General features: G+C 41.0%; 1 protein-coding gene across 1 annotated transcript; it reads left to right on the forward strand.

The window, feature by feature from the left end:
* Positions 1–2,506: 2,506 nt before the first annotated feature.
* On the forward strand, positions 2,507–4,442 carry foxi1 (forkhead box i1). The gene is made up of 2 exons (XM_085467243.1): positions 2,507–3,282; positions 3,562–4,442. Exons 1-2 carry the CDS (start codon positions 2,685–2,687, stop codon positions 4,095–4,097), a joined length of 1,134 nt encoding a protein of 377 aa, XP_085323369.1. The 5' UTR covers positions 2,507–2,684; the 3' UTR covers positions 4,098–4,442.
* Positions 4,443–15,483: the final 11,041 nt, after the last annotated feature.

Raw genomic sequence — 15,483 nt, forward strand, 5'->3', positions numbered from 1 at the left:
GATAGATGGTACAGTGCAACATTGTTCTTAAAGTTATCCCCTATTAACCCTTTTAAAACCTAGAAGTGAAGTTGAGAAAAAGCACAAACCTCCGCTAGAGATCCTATTATAAATGCTTTTTTGCAGTGGATGTGCCATGTTGAAGAAAAAAGACCACTGAGTGCAGAAGTGAAAGATGCTCTGGTGCCATACTGTTACTCTGTCTGCCAAGTTTGAGATCAGAACGCTTAAATTGTATTTAATCTCCTGCACACTGTCAGAGAAAGCTTTGTGCAAAGTATTCAGCAAGAAGGGAAAAAAGGCCTGTTATTTTCGCATTGGCGTGCGGGCTGCACATTAATAGGCACTAAAACCGGCAGTTCTATTGCTAGTTTTGCTTCACTCGTCCACTAGGGGGAGACGCTGAGAAGGACAAGCTCCCGCCTGCACAAAGTCACCTTATTTGCACAGTCAAAATTAATATTTGTATCATATTCTTTTGTGTTTTTAATGGTCTTAAGTGCATCTTTGCCCGGTAACAGTTAGCAGATAACCCCAAAGGCTTTTGTTGCTCCCAGCATGTGTTTAGCTGCAAATGCAGTGGTAAAATGTGCTGAAACAGAGCGAATAGAGAAGAAGCAGAATGTTCCATTCTCCCATCACCTGCAGCGCAGATTTTAAACTGAAGCTTGTGTGACTCCGTCTTTCCTCTCTGACCTTTCCATGATTGACACGAAATCCTAGAGAATAGCTCCCATGACCTTACAAAGCTTGAGGAAACAGGCGATGAAGACAGACATGGGCGAACAAAAGAACCCTTCCACCCCCCAACCTGAAAAAAAGGCCCAGCATTATTATTTTACAACCGAATGGAGGTTGGGGATTAGGGAGGTTAGGTTGTCACGTCGAGCCACACCTGACATCTTCAGTGTTAGTCATACATGTGGCACTTTAAAAACCCAATTATTCACTTACAGATATTACGTCACGGCGTACCAGAAGGTACTGTAAATTGTAAATACAGATCTTTGCAGAGTTTGCTTGAATTTTTGAGATTGGGATTTCGAGTCAGCAGTAATTAGCTGTACTCGTTAGACACCTAACAGGTTGTGTTGTTTTCATCTGGGGGTTAAATGCCACTCCTCCCCCGTGGAGCCAATTGCTTGCCACTGCTGTAAAGCCTGTGGTCGGGACAACACCTTGGAGCCAAACAATTACATCAAGGTCATGGAGAGGAGGAATGTTCTGCCGATTAGTGCAGGAGTCCGGCAGCAAACTGCGACTAAAGAATTCAGATGAAATAATAATCTAACAATAACAAAAAAATAAAACAAAAAAACGTGTTAGATTCGCTTGAAATTCAAACTTCGGCTGTGTCAGCGAGCTATGAAAGAAATCGCAGCTCAAACGTTGAAACTCTTGAGCTACTTTTATCATTTAAAAAAGGCGAACGCGAATTATTGCAGTGAATAGATTTCAGCTACTATTGGCCTGTTAAGTTCCAGAAAGGTTTTAAACACAGTGTTAAGAAATAAATGGTGCAGCACAGATTTGTCTGTCATGGTTGCGCAGTTAGGTTTTGATTTTTAGCACTTAAACTGGAAATAACCTCACATTCTGGACGCCTGTAGTATCGATGCTGTTAAAGTTGTTCCACTTTCCCGTCAGTCGAAACAAGGACCGTTTGCCTGCTGTTGCAGCCCCCCGTCTGGGTCGGCTACACACCACCAGGTGATTTCCCTCCAAGCAAATACACCAAATAAGTTAGTTCTGGACCAGATTTTAGTTTCTGTGTGCTTCTCTCGGTAGAATTATATACCTTTATACTTGTATGTACATGTAAGTGAATGGAATGTGTTTTTTTTTTCTTATTCCTGTTTTTCTCAAAAGTGCCTATAAAATAATTTTAGTAGAAAAAAGTGACCCCGCCCCCGTAGCCTAATATAGGCAAATTTTGATAATGCAGAATAATTAAATAATGACATAATTAGAAATATAATTGTTCCTAATTCGCAGTGCAGCTATAACCCGTTTTCCTGGGGAGCTTGCAGTGAGTATGCTTTCCACGAGTCACTTGTTGACACAAAACTTGTGGCACTTGTGAAGTGTTTATTGCAAACAAAATTCTTTTTAAGTTTTAAGCACGTGGAACTTCCTTGTTTGAGTCTGACACGGATACCAAGTTTTAAACGAAACTGATTTAAACGAGATACGTTTGTGACCTGCAGTTTTGATCACAATATTAAAGAAAATTCAATAAAAAATATTATTCTAGTAAGGAACAATTATTAACATCGTGCCACAACCGTGCTTTGTATTTCACTTTGGATTATTTGCGAAGGATTCCTTTTGTAACGTCTGTATACACTGTCACCCAATTTAAGCAGCGGTGCGTAATTACGCGTCGTTATTGAGAAAGTTCGAAACCACTAACGTTCCTTAATGTGGGCATACTTTACAATTAACACGAAGTTCGTCGCTGCATTTAAAAGAAGTATCGATGCTCATTGATAGGGAGATTGGGTGAGTTGGGTGTAGCAAGACAGAGAAGGGGGGTGTGACCAAATCAAAACTTTTCTTCAATGGGCTACCTGTGGAGGACCCGGGCGCTGCGCATAAATACTCCTGCTTCTCCGAATAAGTTCTGTCCTGAGGGAGAGACACAGAGACGAAATTAGGTTTGGGGAATCTGTTTAAGGCGGATTATGAATGCTTTTGGACACCAACCATCTAACCCACAGAGCAGCCCTATTCAGCACCACAGCGCCCAAGAGCTCCTGGACATGGCCGTGTACTGCGACAACTACGGCGTTTACCAGCAGAATCTGCATCACCATCACACTCAGAGGCCGCCTACTCACCCCTCCGGTTACGGCCTCGGAGAGTACTCGTCCCCCTCTACAAACCCATACCTATGGCTAAACGGACCGAGCATCAACTCTTCTCCTTATCTTCAAGGGAACAACGGCACGTCTTATATTCAGTCTGGATACGGGTCTAACCAGAGGCAGTTCTTACCGCCTCCCACCGGGTTTGGTGGAGCAGACCTGGGATGGCTATCCATATCCAGCCAGCAGGAGCTCTTCAAAATGGTTAGACCACCTTATTCTTACTCCGCACTGATAGCGATGGCCATACAAAATGCCCAGGACAAAAAGTTGACTCTCAGTCAGATTTATCAGTATGTGGCCGATAACTTCCCTTTCTACAAGAAGAGCAAAGCTGGGTGGCAGAATTCAATTCGCCACAACTTGTCACTGAACGACTGTTTCAAAAAAGTGGCACGGGACGAGGATGACCCTGGTGAGTTTTTTTTTTTTTTATAAACCTCTCATAATTTTCTGTGATTATATATCAGAGAATCATTACTACTTTTGTTTGTAAACTTTATCACAAGTATTTCTGAAATACCAGAGACGTTTAATTATTGATTTTTATTTATTTATTTATTTATTTTTAGATTTTAATGTGAAAAGTCAAGTGAACTGTTCAGTTGTGAGCAGGAACAAATTTGAATTCAAAGTATTCGCATGTCAGCGTTTTTCATCCCCCCCTTCTTTATTTCTTCTGTTTCTTATACAGGTAAAGGAAACTACTGGACTCTTGACCCAAACTGTGAGAAGATGTTCGACAACGGGAACTTCAGGCGTAAGAGAAAGAGGAGATCAGATTTGAACGGAGCTGACAGCACAGCTCTTCCACTTAAATCTGAAGACGGCGCACACAAGCTCGCCGACACTGCCAGCCTCCTGAGTGCCTCCCCGCCCAGCCTGCACGGCTCTCCGGCCTCCACTGAGCCCAAGTCGTCCCCGTCTCCCTCCGCGGAGCACAGCCCCTGTTTCAGCAGCTTCTCATCCAGCGTGAACTCGATCCTGGCGAGCAGCGGGGGAAGCGACGGGGCCCGGGGCGTAGAGCGTGGAGACTACGGCTCCGGGCACGTCGGGGGACTATCTCAGCCCAGAGAGGGCATGTCTGGACTGGGCTCCTACTCGCCTTCTGTGATCTCTCCTCTGAACTCTGACAACAGCAGAATGAACTATTACACATCAGTGCAGAGCCTCTCCAACCATTTCAGTGTGAATAACCTCATATACAACCGGGAAGGAACAGAGGTGTAGACTGCTCACAGTTCTTATGTAACCACCCGTTAATACTAATTTTCTGGTGTGGTTGGCCACCTTGTAGTATGACTACTGGAACTAAACTGGTGTTTATCACAGTGACTCTCTCAAACTGAGAAAATTTGTCAGTGCATCTTCCCACTGAGATCTGATGGGTAGATTTAAAAAACAAAACAAAAAACAACACACTGTAGCAGCTGGATTGGACCAGTTAGTCTTTAAAGAAGATGCCTATGTACAGAAATTATTTTCATAAGAAAAACCATGTATGTTAGACTTAATTGTGTTTTATTTAAACTTGTGTCCTCTATGTTTGAATAAAAGTCATTTATTTGAACTCCATATTCAAGGCTTATGTGTCATTTTCCTGTTTTTCCTCTGGAGAGCTGGATGCACTAGTCAGAAATAGTCAAGGCTTTGACTGTATGAAATTCTATATAATTAATGAGAGTTACTATGTTTTATTCCCCACGTGAATCTGGCAGTACAAAGCATTTTCAGACTTTTTCTGGATTTTTCCTCAAAATAAATACATTTATGTGTTTCCTTGGACACCATGTTGTCTGCTGTAGGGTCATTCATTGATGATGTATCAACATCAGCACATGGGGCCATTATTTATTAGTGTGTGATTCGCCCCTGCTTTGTTTGTAGATGTAAAGTTCAAAGTATTTTGGAGAGCCTGCTTCACTGTTGCTCAGAGTCTCAGTCAGATATATATATAAATATATTTTAAAAAAGCTTTACAAAACCTCATTAGGTTCTCAAATCCATGAAAGCATAAAGTTGTACAAATATTTGATGGTCTGTCAGGAAATCTGAAGTCAAGTAGCTGTAAGCTGTAAAGTGTGTAAGACAGAGATATTTTCCGCTTGTCACTTCCAATAGACCCATTAACAAGTAATCAGACCTTTAGCTTGCTTCCATGAGGTTCAGAAGTTCAGCTTTTTGTCTGGACTGGATTTGACTCAGACTGAGACTGCTTGATTTCAACCTTCATTTTTCTTTTACTGAATATTCCACCTGTCTCCATCTATTCCCAAAGTCTTGTCACGCAAAAGGCCGACTGTCTGTGTGAGGGCTTTTTGTTTGTATTGCAGAGCACTGTGAAGGAGCATCCGCCAAACAACTGACGAGAGAGTTCAGCAGCATGTAATGCGCTTTTGTCGTGCTTGTGACCCAGGGGACACAACAGAAAGGCTGCTATTGGGGGGGAAAGGCTATTAAACAACTCATGCGGGGAAAATGTTCAAGTGATTTTACACCCGGCTTCTGTCTTATTTTCAAACAATATGGATACGCACGGAATCAAAGTCTGTAAATAAAAGGAAACACCTCTTAATTGGTTGATAATTGAATTCACCCAGGCGCTCCGTGGTCTGGAATAAAAGAAAATTAATTGACAAGACGTTTGTGCCCCTTGTTGGAACACAATGGAAGCTGGCAACTCAAGAGGTCCCCTCCTGGGCTCAAATGAAAATATTGCGATCTGAAGATCTGGGAACAAATTATCTCCCTTTAGGCCACATTTTGCTCCATTATCTGTGGAGCAGGGCCACGGATCAGACAAAGGGGATTTTTGTCATACAGGAGGTTCTCACACTAACAAGTTTTCTGTTGAAATCCTCATCACATCTAGTGAATAGAGTATAGAGCCTTTTATATTCTCAGGCCTTTCTGTTCATGGTGTAATTTCTTGATCCCTTAGTTCTGTTCTCAACTTCTTAGACTCAGTAATTCAGTATTATTTAAAATTGTATTAAGATACGTTTTTTCCCCCACTAGAGCAACCAATTGATAAATAATGATGTATTATTTTATATTAAGCTACCCTGCAGTATATAAAGTAGTTTAGCATTATTACCCATTAATGCATCATTAGAATAAAATATAATGTTCTGAGTATTTTTGGCAGCTAAACTGCATTTTAACATTTGCATATAAAGTTGTGCACACTTGAGTATTTCTCCATGGTGGTCTGGCTAGTATTAATGCTTTCTCAGAAACTACTATTAAAGCACCACCATATGAGTGTGGATGCAGCAAACTGCAGAGTACATCTCCTTGCTTTCCAAGTTTGCCTCACCTTCCCATTTCTCAGAAAAGTAATGCTCCAGTGCCCCATGCCTGAAGGGCACATTTACCTGGCCCACATGAATATCAGTCAGGCCATGTCTACCTGCTTGAGGGCCCCTTGCTCCAGGAATAAAGACTGAGACTCAGGAGAATGCCTCAGCATAAGGGTGGCCTCAATCCCCATGCCTAGTGGGCTAAATCCATAATGATGGGTTCCATCCTCAAAGGGTCATGTCTCGAAAGGTGAGGGTGGTTCATAATTGAAGGAGTCAGTGTTTCAACATTGGATTATTTTAATTCTCTTTCTCTATATGGGACTAGATACACTGGGAAGCTTTCTTCATTTACTGTGTTTTATTGAATGACGATGAATCCAGCTGAAGAGTTACATAAATAAATGCATAAATAAAGATATTCCCCTGTTTTAATTTCATTTAATTTTATTTAATGTAAAAATCACAACAGGAGTGCTGATGTCTGCTGCCTGGGACAGTAGTCAGTGAGGGACATGAAGTAGTGATGTATCATTTCCAGATAACTCCCATCAGCTGTCAACCAAGATCTCGACTGATACACAAAGATAACAAGCTGTACAACCTTTAATCTCCCCATAATCTGCCATTTTTATTTATTTATTTATTTTTCCCATGCCATGTGTTGTAGGCTTACTTCTGTGGTTTAGAGGTTTAGCGTAGCTTTTAGATGTACTTTGTATGGGAAATGATTACTTTGTAAAGCACCGGGAATTTCAAATAAAATCAGAGCCTTTTAATTCTCCACAGCCCATATAACACTACCTAACAGACAAATCTGAGGGGTATAATTTGAAAAGGGAGACTGTGCGTCTGACCTCGGTGAAGAACATGATAGCTCGTCCATGGGGGGGCTAAACAGAGTCTGGGTCTACTTTGAAATTTCACATCTGTTTGTAGCAGTCAGTGGGCATTATAGGGATGATTTCTTATATTACAGCTCAATCTCTTGAGGAAGTTAAATATTTCATTGAACAATATGATGACAGCTTCTGGGGAAGCAACGCTACACCTGTAAAGATAGAGGCAGCTCTCTAGACTTTACTTTAAAAGGACTGTGTGTGCAAGTGATAGCTGAGGAGAATGTCTATCAATTGGCATGACCTGATTTGGTTTCATCATTCCCCGTCTGAGGCCCATAAAAAGACTGATGTTTGAGCCGCTAATAGCATGGGATCCTGGCTCTGGCTGAGCAGCCATATGGATGATTTTATACAGAACAAGAGTCATCTCAGTGCAAATTGTTCAGCTATTGAGAGCACATTGAAAATGTCAAGACAACTATTCTAACCACACTTGATAAAGTATTCATGTAGTTTTTTTTTTCATTTCTTTTCTAATTTTGTAAAAAAATCTGATTTTAGTATATTATAAGCAGCTGTTAAGTCTTATCAAAGATGGGGAAAATAGATTTTCTCAACTTGTTTTTGCACCATGTTGATTTGGTATTTTTCTTCACGTGCATGGAGTTTCCTGAGATTATTTTAATCTTGATTTTTCCTCTTTTCTAGCAGTGGAAACTGGCTCATTTGAAAATTAATGGCGAACACAGGAAAGGAAGCCACTTCAGAGCCCCATGAGGCTTTCCAGCTGAGGAACCTGCTGAAAGAGTCAAAGAGATACAAGGATTAACAGACTAGAACGAGTCCCAGTAAATCCACAGCCAGGACCTGTCTTCACATCACTCTGTCTGGAAAACCTATCCCCAAAACAATGTAACCTATCCCCTGCTCACTCTACTGCTGGAATATATTTTGAAAAAGTCTTTGTTCTCGCATTAGGGAACTGTAGGCAGATCATCCTTTATCCGTGACCTTTGTCATAACAAACCATGGCAGTGTTTTTACACACTGCTGGAAATCCAGAAAAGAAAGCTTGCTTCAATCATTTGATGCTTCTAACAAGTTTTACGTCTGTTTCTGGCTCGCTTGAAGCCAACCTTAAGTAATTAAAGAAGAAAAAAATTACAAGTATCACAGCGGAATATTTTTTCAGCTATATTTCCTGATTATCTCAGTACACTGAAAGACTTACTCATAAGCCTCTCAGTGAATCTGCAACCATTCATCACTTACATGAAATTCCAAACCGTGACCTTCCGAGAACAATATCCAGGGTTCGTGGAACATCAATTTCTCTGTGCAGTGCAGCAGAGCAAATATCTGAGTAACAGCCAATGTGTAATCATTTTAGCCTGGTTCAGGGACTACTTTCACATGATAAGGGTCCATCTGACCTCGCACAAAAACTTGGAATTGTGATTGCTTGAGCACATGGATGCATTTAAACAAGAAATTAAACAATGTAATATTGTTTTAGGGAAAAATGGCATGTTTTGTGCTTCTGACACTTTGTAGTGATACCACCCGGCTTGCAGCACCTGCATGCTGTCATTACCTGCCCCTTACAGACAGGAAGTGGTGACAGATAACAGAGGAAGTAGCTACCCAGAGGGAATTCATTTAACTTACTCCAGCCTGCACTTTTGGTGGCAAGACGGAAGTCAGGTCATCATTTGGTACTCAGGGGACCCTCAAAATAGCTACCTCTGTTCCACTTGTCAGTCATTGTCAGTAGTTCTAAAGGAAGCCATCTCTCAGTTTGAAAGTCACATCGGATGAAGTTCCCGCTGTTAAAAGACGCAGCCCACCTGGAGTACCTCTGTATTTCGAGACACGTCTTTCCGCAAGACATTTTGTGTTTTTGCGAGTTGTGTTTTGCTGCACGAAAGTTTGCAGAACGCCAGTGAGAATTATTTCGTTTCACCTGCTTCCCATGTTCCTTTCTTCAGCTTCACTGCTGTGTGATGATGGTGCATCTGCCCCGAGGAATTCATCGACTGCTCCCTCCCAGAACAGCTCTCCCCCGGCCCCTAATGAGACCCCCTGCCTCCTGCCTCTATTGTGAGGGATGCATACCAATAGAGAGACAGGAGTGGGGAGACAGACTGAAGCTCGGAGACCTTTGGAGCCTTCCCTGGCCTAAACCATCAAACGCACCCCTCACAGAGACAAATAATGGGTATGATCAACATTTAAAGTTTTCACCATGTAAACTGCAGATGATCTATGGCTGAAGGCTCTAAATGATAGCCTTTCAAAAGAGACAGGCATGCCCCCTTCAAATGCTCCTTTTGTGTTTGCTATGGTACTAATCCCAGCCCACACTTCAAGGCCTTGGCTCTCTTCTAAGCCAGCTGCTATCATCTTAAAGGGGAGGGAAAGAAAGGCCGTGCTTTTAAAGTGCTTTAATCAACAAGATGTAATACTTTAATAGGTTGATCACCCCCTTAAGAAGGTAATTACACCTCAATCGCACAGTCAGTGATTCCTATCAACATTTATTGTTTTATTGCTGATGATTCTTGACACACTAAAGTTTTTGTACAGATCAAGGATTGTTCCCTCTTTTAATACTGTAAAATATAAGTGATATGTGGATTTCTATTTGTGTGGGTTCCTCTATTTCTCCTGTTTAGGGGAAATAGAGAGACACTAGTCATATGAAAATCAGCTTGGCTTGTGCAGCAGCAATCCAAGAAGCAGAAAGAAGACACATGTTTGCCAGATAAGTGTTTAAACAAGCATCAGCACACAGCAAGTGCTATGTGTTGACTCTGGTATTGAAGTCTATCAACCCCAAACAGCTTGGGTGTCAACTATAAACACACGACATGCATGCTGCCGGGATAGAGAGTCTTCTCTGCTTCTGCTGCAAAAGCTTCTCAATTAACACGCTAAATTGCCGACAGTGTGGCACTGCTGCCCATGTTGTGTTTGTATGTAACAAGCGAATTGTGTGTGTCTGTGTTATTTGTGTGTGTCTTGCTCCAATGCCGTGTAGCTCTAACTCATTTAGTACAGTCTCTTCCCTTTTGTCATGCGATGGCATTCCAGCACTGTGACATAATTCAGGATACACACGCACACGCACACCCATGCATGTTTTTATGTGTGTCTGTCCGCTCAACACCGATGCTGACAGCAGAGCCGAGAGGCCAACATCATCCAGAGAAGTGTGTTGACATGCCCCCACTTAACAAAGAGGCCGTTTTTTATTCAGCATGAGAGAAAATGGGTTTTTACAAGCCTGAGATAATCTGAGGGACACAAAGGAGCAATTAAAACATTGACAGGGTAGGGCTGTATTTAACTAATGACGATGAGAGGTGTGCTGATTATTGTGCCATTTAATGGGCCATTCTCATGCCCTTGGTTTGACTACAGCACATTTATCTTAGGGGAGCCGAACAACAACAAAAAAAAACAAGCATTAAAGAAATACTCGCTTTTCTTAGAGACACAGAGGAGAGCTTGGCATAAATTACAAAAATTGCAGTGGATTGTGCTGAGAGTCGGAGTATAATTATACTTTGTGATTTGAAAAAAGCATTTAGTGATTTGTAGGACTTAGATAATCCCACAGTGTCGTTTTCAGTCAGCTGTGTGTGTGTTTTTCTTGCAGTGTTAGTTAATTTTGAGATTTGTGGTCTGTTTGGTTTTAATAATATGAAAAAATAATCAAAACAATCAACAAAGGTGTTTCTCATCCGTTAGTTACATTTTGTATTATCCAATAAAACACAGGAAGCAGCTTTTTAAAAATCATTTTTTCTTTTACTGTCTGCCAAAAGTCTCAGTGATACACTTACCAAACTTTCACTCCTGTTTCTGTCCTTAAGGTGTGTTCATAATGTGATTTATATAAAATTCTATCTTCAAATAAAAGAAAAATAAATCAATACCATTTGAAAATAATTAATAAAATTAAATGTGAGTAACAAAGTGGGGACGTTTCATGGTCATTAGTGATTTTATTATATGTTGCATTATAACCTATAGTGTATGCTTTTAAGGGGGCTCCCCCCCCACGAATCTCAGTGTGAAGTAGGATTTGAAATTATCGTTAAAACATTTGGAAAGCTGTTAAAAGCCAATGAATAAGTGAATGATTGTGACAACGTAATATTGTTTTCTTTAGGCTTCTTTAATCCAGAAAAATACTAAGTAGTTTTCTTTGGATTAGAAAAAATATGCAGACTATGTGTCTTATGGGCTATTAAAAACTGCTGGACAACATTCATTTTTATGTATTTTAAACTGCCAGTGATCAAATCTTTGACAGGGACATCAAGACTGCTGTCCCTGTCAAAGATTTGACGGGGACTGTTTCTTAATTAGGTAGGTCAGACCTTAGCCAAATAGCTTTGTTTAGCTGTCAGTGACCCTCCCTGTATAAATTATATAATTATCCCTTTCATTACACTCGGCTTCAAGGCTACCTGGTAGAATTCAAAGGGAGGTGTCACTACATCTTATCATTATGCTAATAGCTCTTGTGTTCAACATTTAAATCGCAATGTGTGTGAGTGTATGTGTGTGTAGGTGGCTTGGTGGGGGTGTATCTAGGGGGTGTCTATAAAGGTAGTCTGCCTGTCTGCTGTAGTATCAGTCCCTGTCCCAGTCAGGTAGCTCTCTGTCTGCAGGCTGATGTGTCATGACATGTCTACAGTCCCACAGGGGATTCAAACCAGGAGGTAAGACAAAAGAACAAGTCCTGGAGGGCAAGTTCCCCTCTTCCCCCATCTGCATACTGGTGATCTGCTCAAACGCCTCTTTGAGAGTCATTTAAATATGATTAGACTTTAACGACCTTCACAAATGAGCAGTCAGAGGATGCTTTGTTTGGGTATATCTCAGGACTTCTCTGGTGTTGAAGCATGTGTAGCTGGATTTTTAAGGTACCCTTTGGAAAAGGTAGCCCTTGTAGTCCAGCAGTGTCAAAAGTGGATGCATAGCGCTGTGGAAAGACTGTGATTAAGGGAAGGTGACAAGAGGTTAATTTCCATTCTGTTAAATAAGCCAGGCACACTGCCCTGTGCGTACATGTCAACACTGGGCGCTCATGTGGGTCCAGCACTAATGACTAAATTTACAGCTTTGTTCTCTTGTTTTATGGAATGAACACAAAAACGGTGCAAGTTCCACATCTTTAAAAGTCTAAATATATCATAATTGCACATCTTTGTTTTGAATTGATCAGACCCTCTGTGCTATTATTCAGTAACACAGAGTGCCTGCATGGCTACACATAGATGACACATGTTGAACTATGCAGGGGTCGGGCTGCTTTTACAATTAGACCAAGCCATCTATCCAATAAATATAATGAGGATGAATCAGAGAGTTGTGATGTTTTTAATGGTCTGTAATGGTATGAGCGCTGACAGCGTAATAGCCCCGGCTCTACTGACTTTTTTCATTACACGGTGGTAGAGGCCTTGTCCAACCACTATATTTAACCACTGCAGGGGCAATCATCTCAGGCCCATATTACTGGACAGCCTTTAATGAACAGCACAGCCATCGGGCATTTAGGTTTAATGAAAAGAGCCACCTGCTAAAGTGCACAGATAGACCTCAGAGACAGCAGACTGTTTAAAATGATCTTCAGATGAAGCATGCTGCTCATGGATGTAATAGAAGCAATAATTGCATGTGTTTTTGACTGCAGATGCATGAAAGCCTATGTGTGTGTGTGTGTTCCATGAATTGGATTGCTCATTTACTGAGATAACCCCAAAAAGGCTCCAGATATTATGGGCAAAAACTGGTATTTTGAGATAATGTTGATGTTGTAGCAGCATGACACTGCCCTGGTTCTGGTGTGAAAAGCCTGATCGGATGTATGCTGTTGTTTCTGATTAAAAGCCAGCCTCATGCTAGAGCAGGGGAAACTGTCAGTGCAAGAAAAGATATATAGCGCTTACTTGATTACACTACTCTGCCAAAGTCAATATCATATATCTCAAGGCTTTCCAACAGAGCCCAAGTGCTCATTCATTCTGCCGTGAAAGGCTGTTAAATAAGTCAGATATGAACTTATTGAATGAATATCTGGGAAAGAAGATTCTCAGGCTAAATTAAAGCCTGACATTGCTTAACAGATCTGCGTATGAAGTGATGATTTCAATTTTGAGACAATCTGATTTCCTCTCTCAGGTGTGGATTACATGCAGTCCTTTTCTCACTTTCCTACAACACAGTTAGAGGGAAGAGCACCTGCATGTCAGGATCGACTTTAGTTTACAGTAAACGGCATCGGAGATTCACATAGGGGATGGCTTGAGAAATTTTATATTCTAATAACCTTCCTGGGTGATGGTCACCTCTGCTGCAGTTTAGAATTGAAGTCATTCATAATGTAAAATGTTATGTGCTTGACTTCAACTTGCAAAATGAGTCAATTTCATGCACCTGTTAAAAAACACAAAATAAAGAGTTAAGAACAAGAGAAAAAAGGAACTTCGAAAAATGTGACAATCAAAATCAGAACTGCCATGAATAATCAGTTTTTTTCTATAAATTGTCAGAAAAGATTGGGAAACCTGTATATAAGCTATATATTTCACCCAGTGTGTATTTGGCTGTTTATTTTATCACTGTTGGTTCGCACCGTCCTTGTTTTCCTGGTTACACACTCTGGCTTTGTCACAAATCATGACCAGCTCTTTGAGGCAAAGCAGCTCCTGAGCATTTTGAGCTGATTATTTTGACATCTTATGGCAAGTAGAAGCCTCTTCTCAGCGGGTTGTGCTTAATCACAGAGAAGAAGCATTCCTTTGTTAAGTATTTGTGTCATACTTAAAGGATTAGAAAGCCTTTAAAAAGGCACAGGCAATAATGTTTGGAGTCACCTACTAAACTGTTTTTCTGCTCGTGTTATCCAGGTAATGAACTAGAGATTCATCCTGTGGGGCGGGGTATAAAATGAGCAACTTTTTGAGAATACAGCAAGCAAATACTCCCAGATCACAGTATGGGCACTGTTCCAGGAGCTGGCAGGGGTTCATTCTATGGTACAGTATGTGTTACCCACATGATATTTTACCCTCTTTGACAGAATGTACATTTATGCTCCCATATTTCATAGTTTCAGTCGGGGTCATCTTGAATTTCCTCACCTGTATCTCACATTTAAATCTTCACATGTAGGCATGTCTGAGTCGAAACTGGGAAAGGCACGCTGGGATAAATCACTGCAGACATTTCTACCTCAATGGTTCCCATACATCTCCTATTTTATTGTGCTTTAGGATCCTCTGTCTCTATGCTGCTTTGGCATGGAGAGGTTTTTGGTTTCTGTTTAGAGGGAGGAAAGGGGTTGGGGACCTCTGCTGGGCAGGTTGTGTCACTGATTAAAATTAGAGTAACTATAAAGCTATTGATTTGCCCAGTTGTTTCTCTTTAAATGAGTTTTTAAACAGTAAACAATTTTTCCTGACTATTTTATGCTGTGAACTAAAACTACATTCAGAAAACCGGAATTTAAAAGATTTAATTTTCTTATGCAAATTGGATGGCTTGTACTTCCCAGGAATTGGAATCCGACTGCTAATACGTGATGTTTTCACTGCATTCAAAATTTTCACAGAGCAATATTTTATTTTTCAGGAAAATCTTTTGCAGCCTTTTGTTCACAATGCAAATATGCACTCTGCACACTGACAGGACAACAGCCCCCAAACAGGAGTGAGCACATTAAAAAAAAATCATACTATCTGCATGGCTAATTGCCTTTCTGAATCTTTAAACACACAGTGGGATTCTGATAAAACAGATTTCTTAAGAGATCCTGATTAAGAGCTCTCAAAGTGTCAGGCACATTCTCCTGTTTCAGCTCTGAATGACTGAGAGGAGATGGACATCACTTAAGGATCCCCAGGGGAAGAAATTCCTCCAGGACTTAGTTTTTTTCCCTTGCTGTTACTCACAAATGAGTTCCCAAGCCATTTCCATTAAGAGAACCAAGCTTCACAAAATGTATAACCAGCCAAAGGGCAGGGTTTTGTCAGACAAACCTCTGAAGGTGTAATCCAGAGTGTTAAAAGCAGAATGACTGACCTTTCTATTTAGCTATCTGATGTCTATTTTCATCACTTTTATTTATATGTAAGTTTTTAAATAAATTTAGACCCCTAGTGGGGCTTTCTGTCAGATTTTTACACATAAGTACTGGTAGGGTGAGCATCCAGGCTGGCTATAAATCACCAGAGGAGAAATGAGTGACGCGTCTTAAATGTTTACATGCAGCCCCCATTCTCCTGCTCAGGATCTGAGAAGCAGGTTGGCAGTGCAGCATTTCCCCCCCTATGCCTTCACAGAGGTTGTGTTACTGCATCCATACATCACCCTGACATGGGTGCACTCATTGAAATGGCCCGGTTAGACCCTGTCTCAGGACGATGACATATTTGCCATTCCAGTCAGTGAGGT

The sequence above is a fragment of the Copadichromis virginalis genome, linkage group LG8, assembly GCF_057382275.1.
Source record: "Copadichromis virginalis isolate Kocher_CV1m ecotype Utaka linkage group LG8, C_Virginalis_male_GT1.1, whole genome shotgun sequence".
NCBI lineage: Eukaryota > Metazoa > Chordata > Actinopteri > Cichliformes > Cichlidae > Copadichromis > Copadichromis virginalis.

Bases quoted from the DNA above. Each gene is read 5' to 3' on its own strand.
- foxi1 (XM_085467243.1), top strand. From the start codon at position 2,685: ATGAATGCTTTTGGACACCAACCATCTAACCCACAGAGCAGCCCTATT. The intron at 3,283-3,561 runs GTGAGTTTTTTT...TTTCTTATACAG, and splicing joins ACGGGACGAGGATGACCCTG to GTAAAGGAAACTACTGGACT.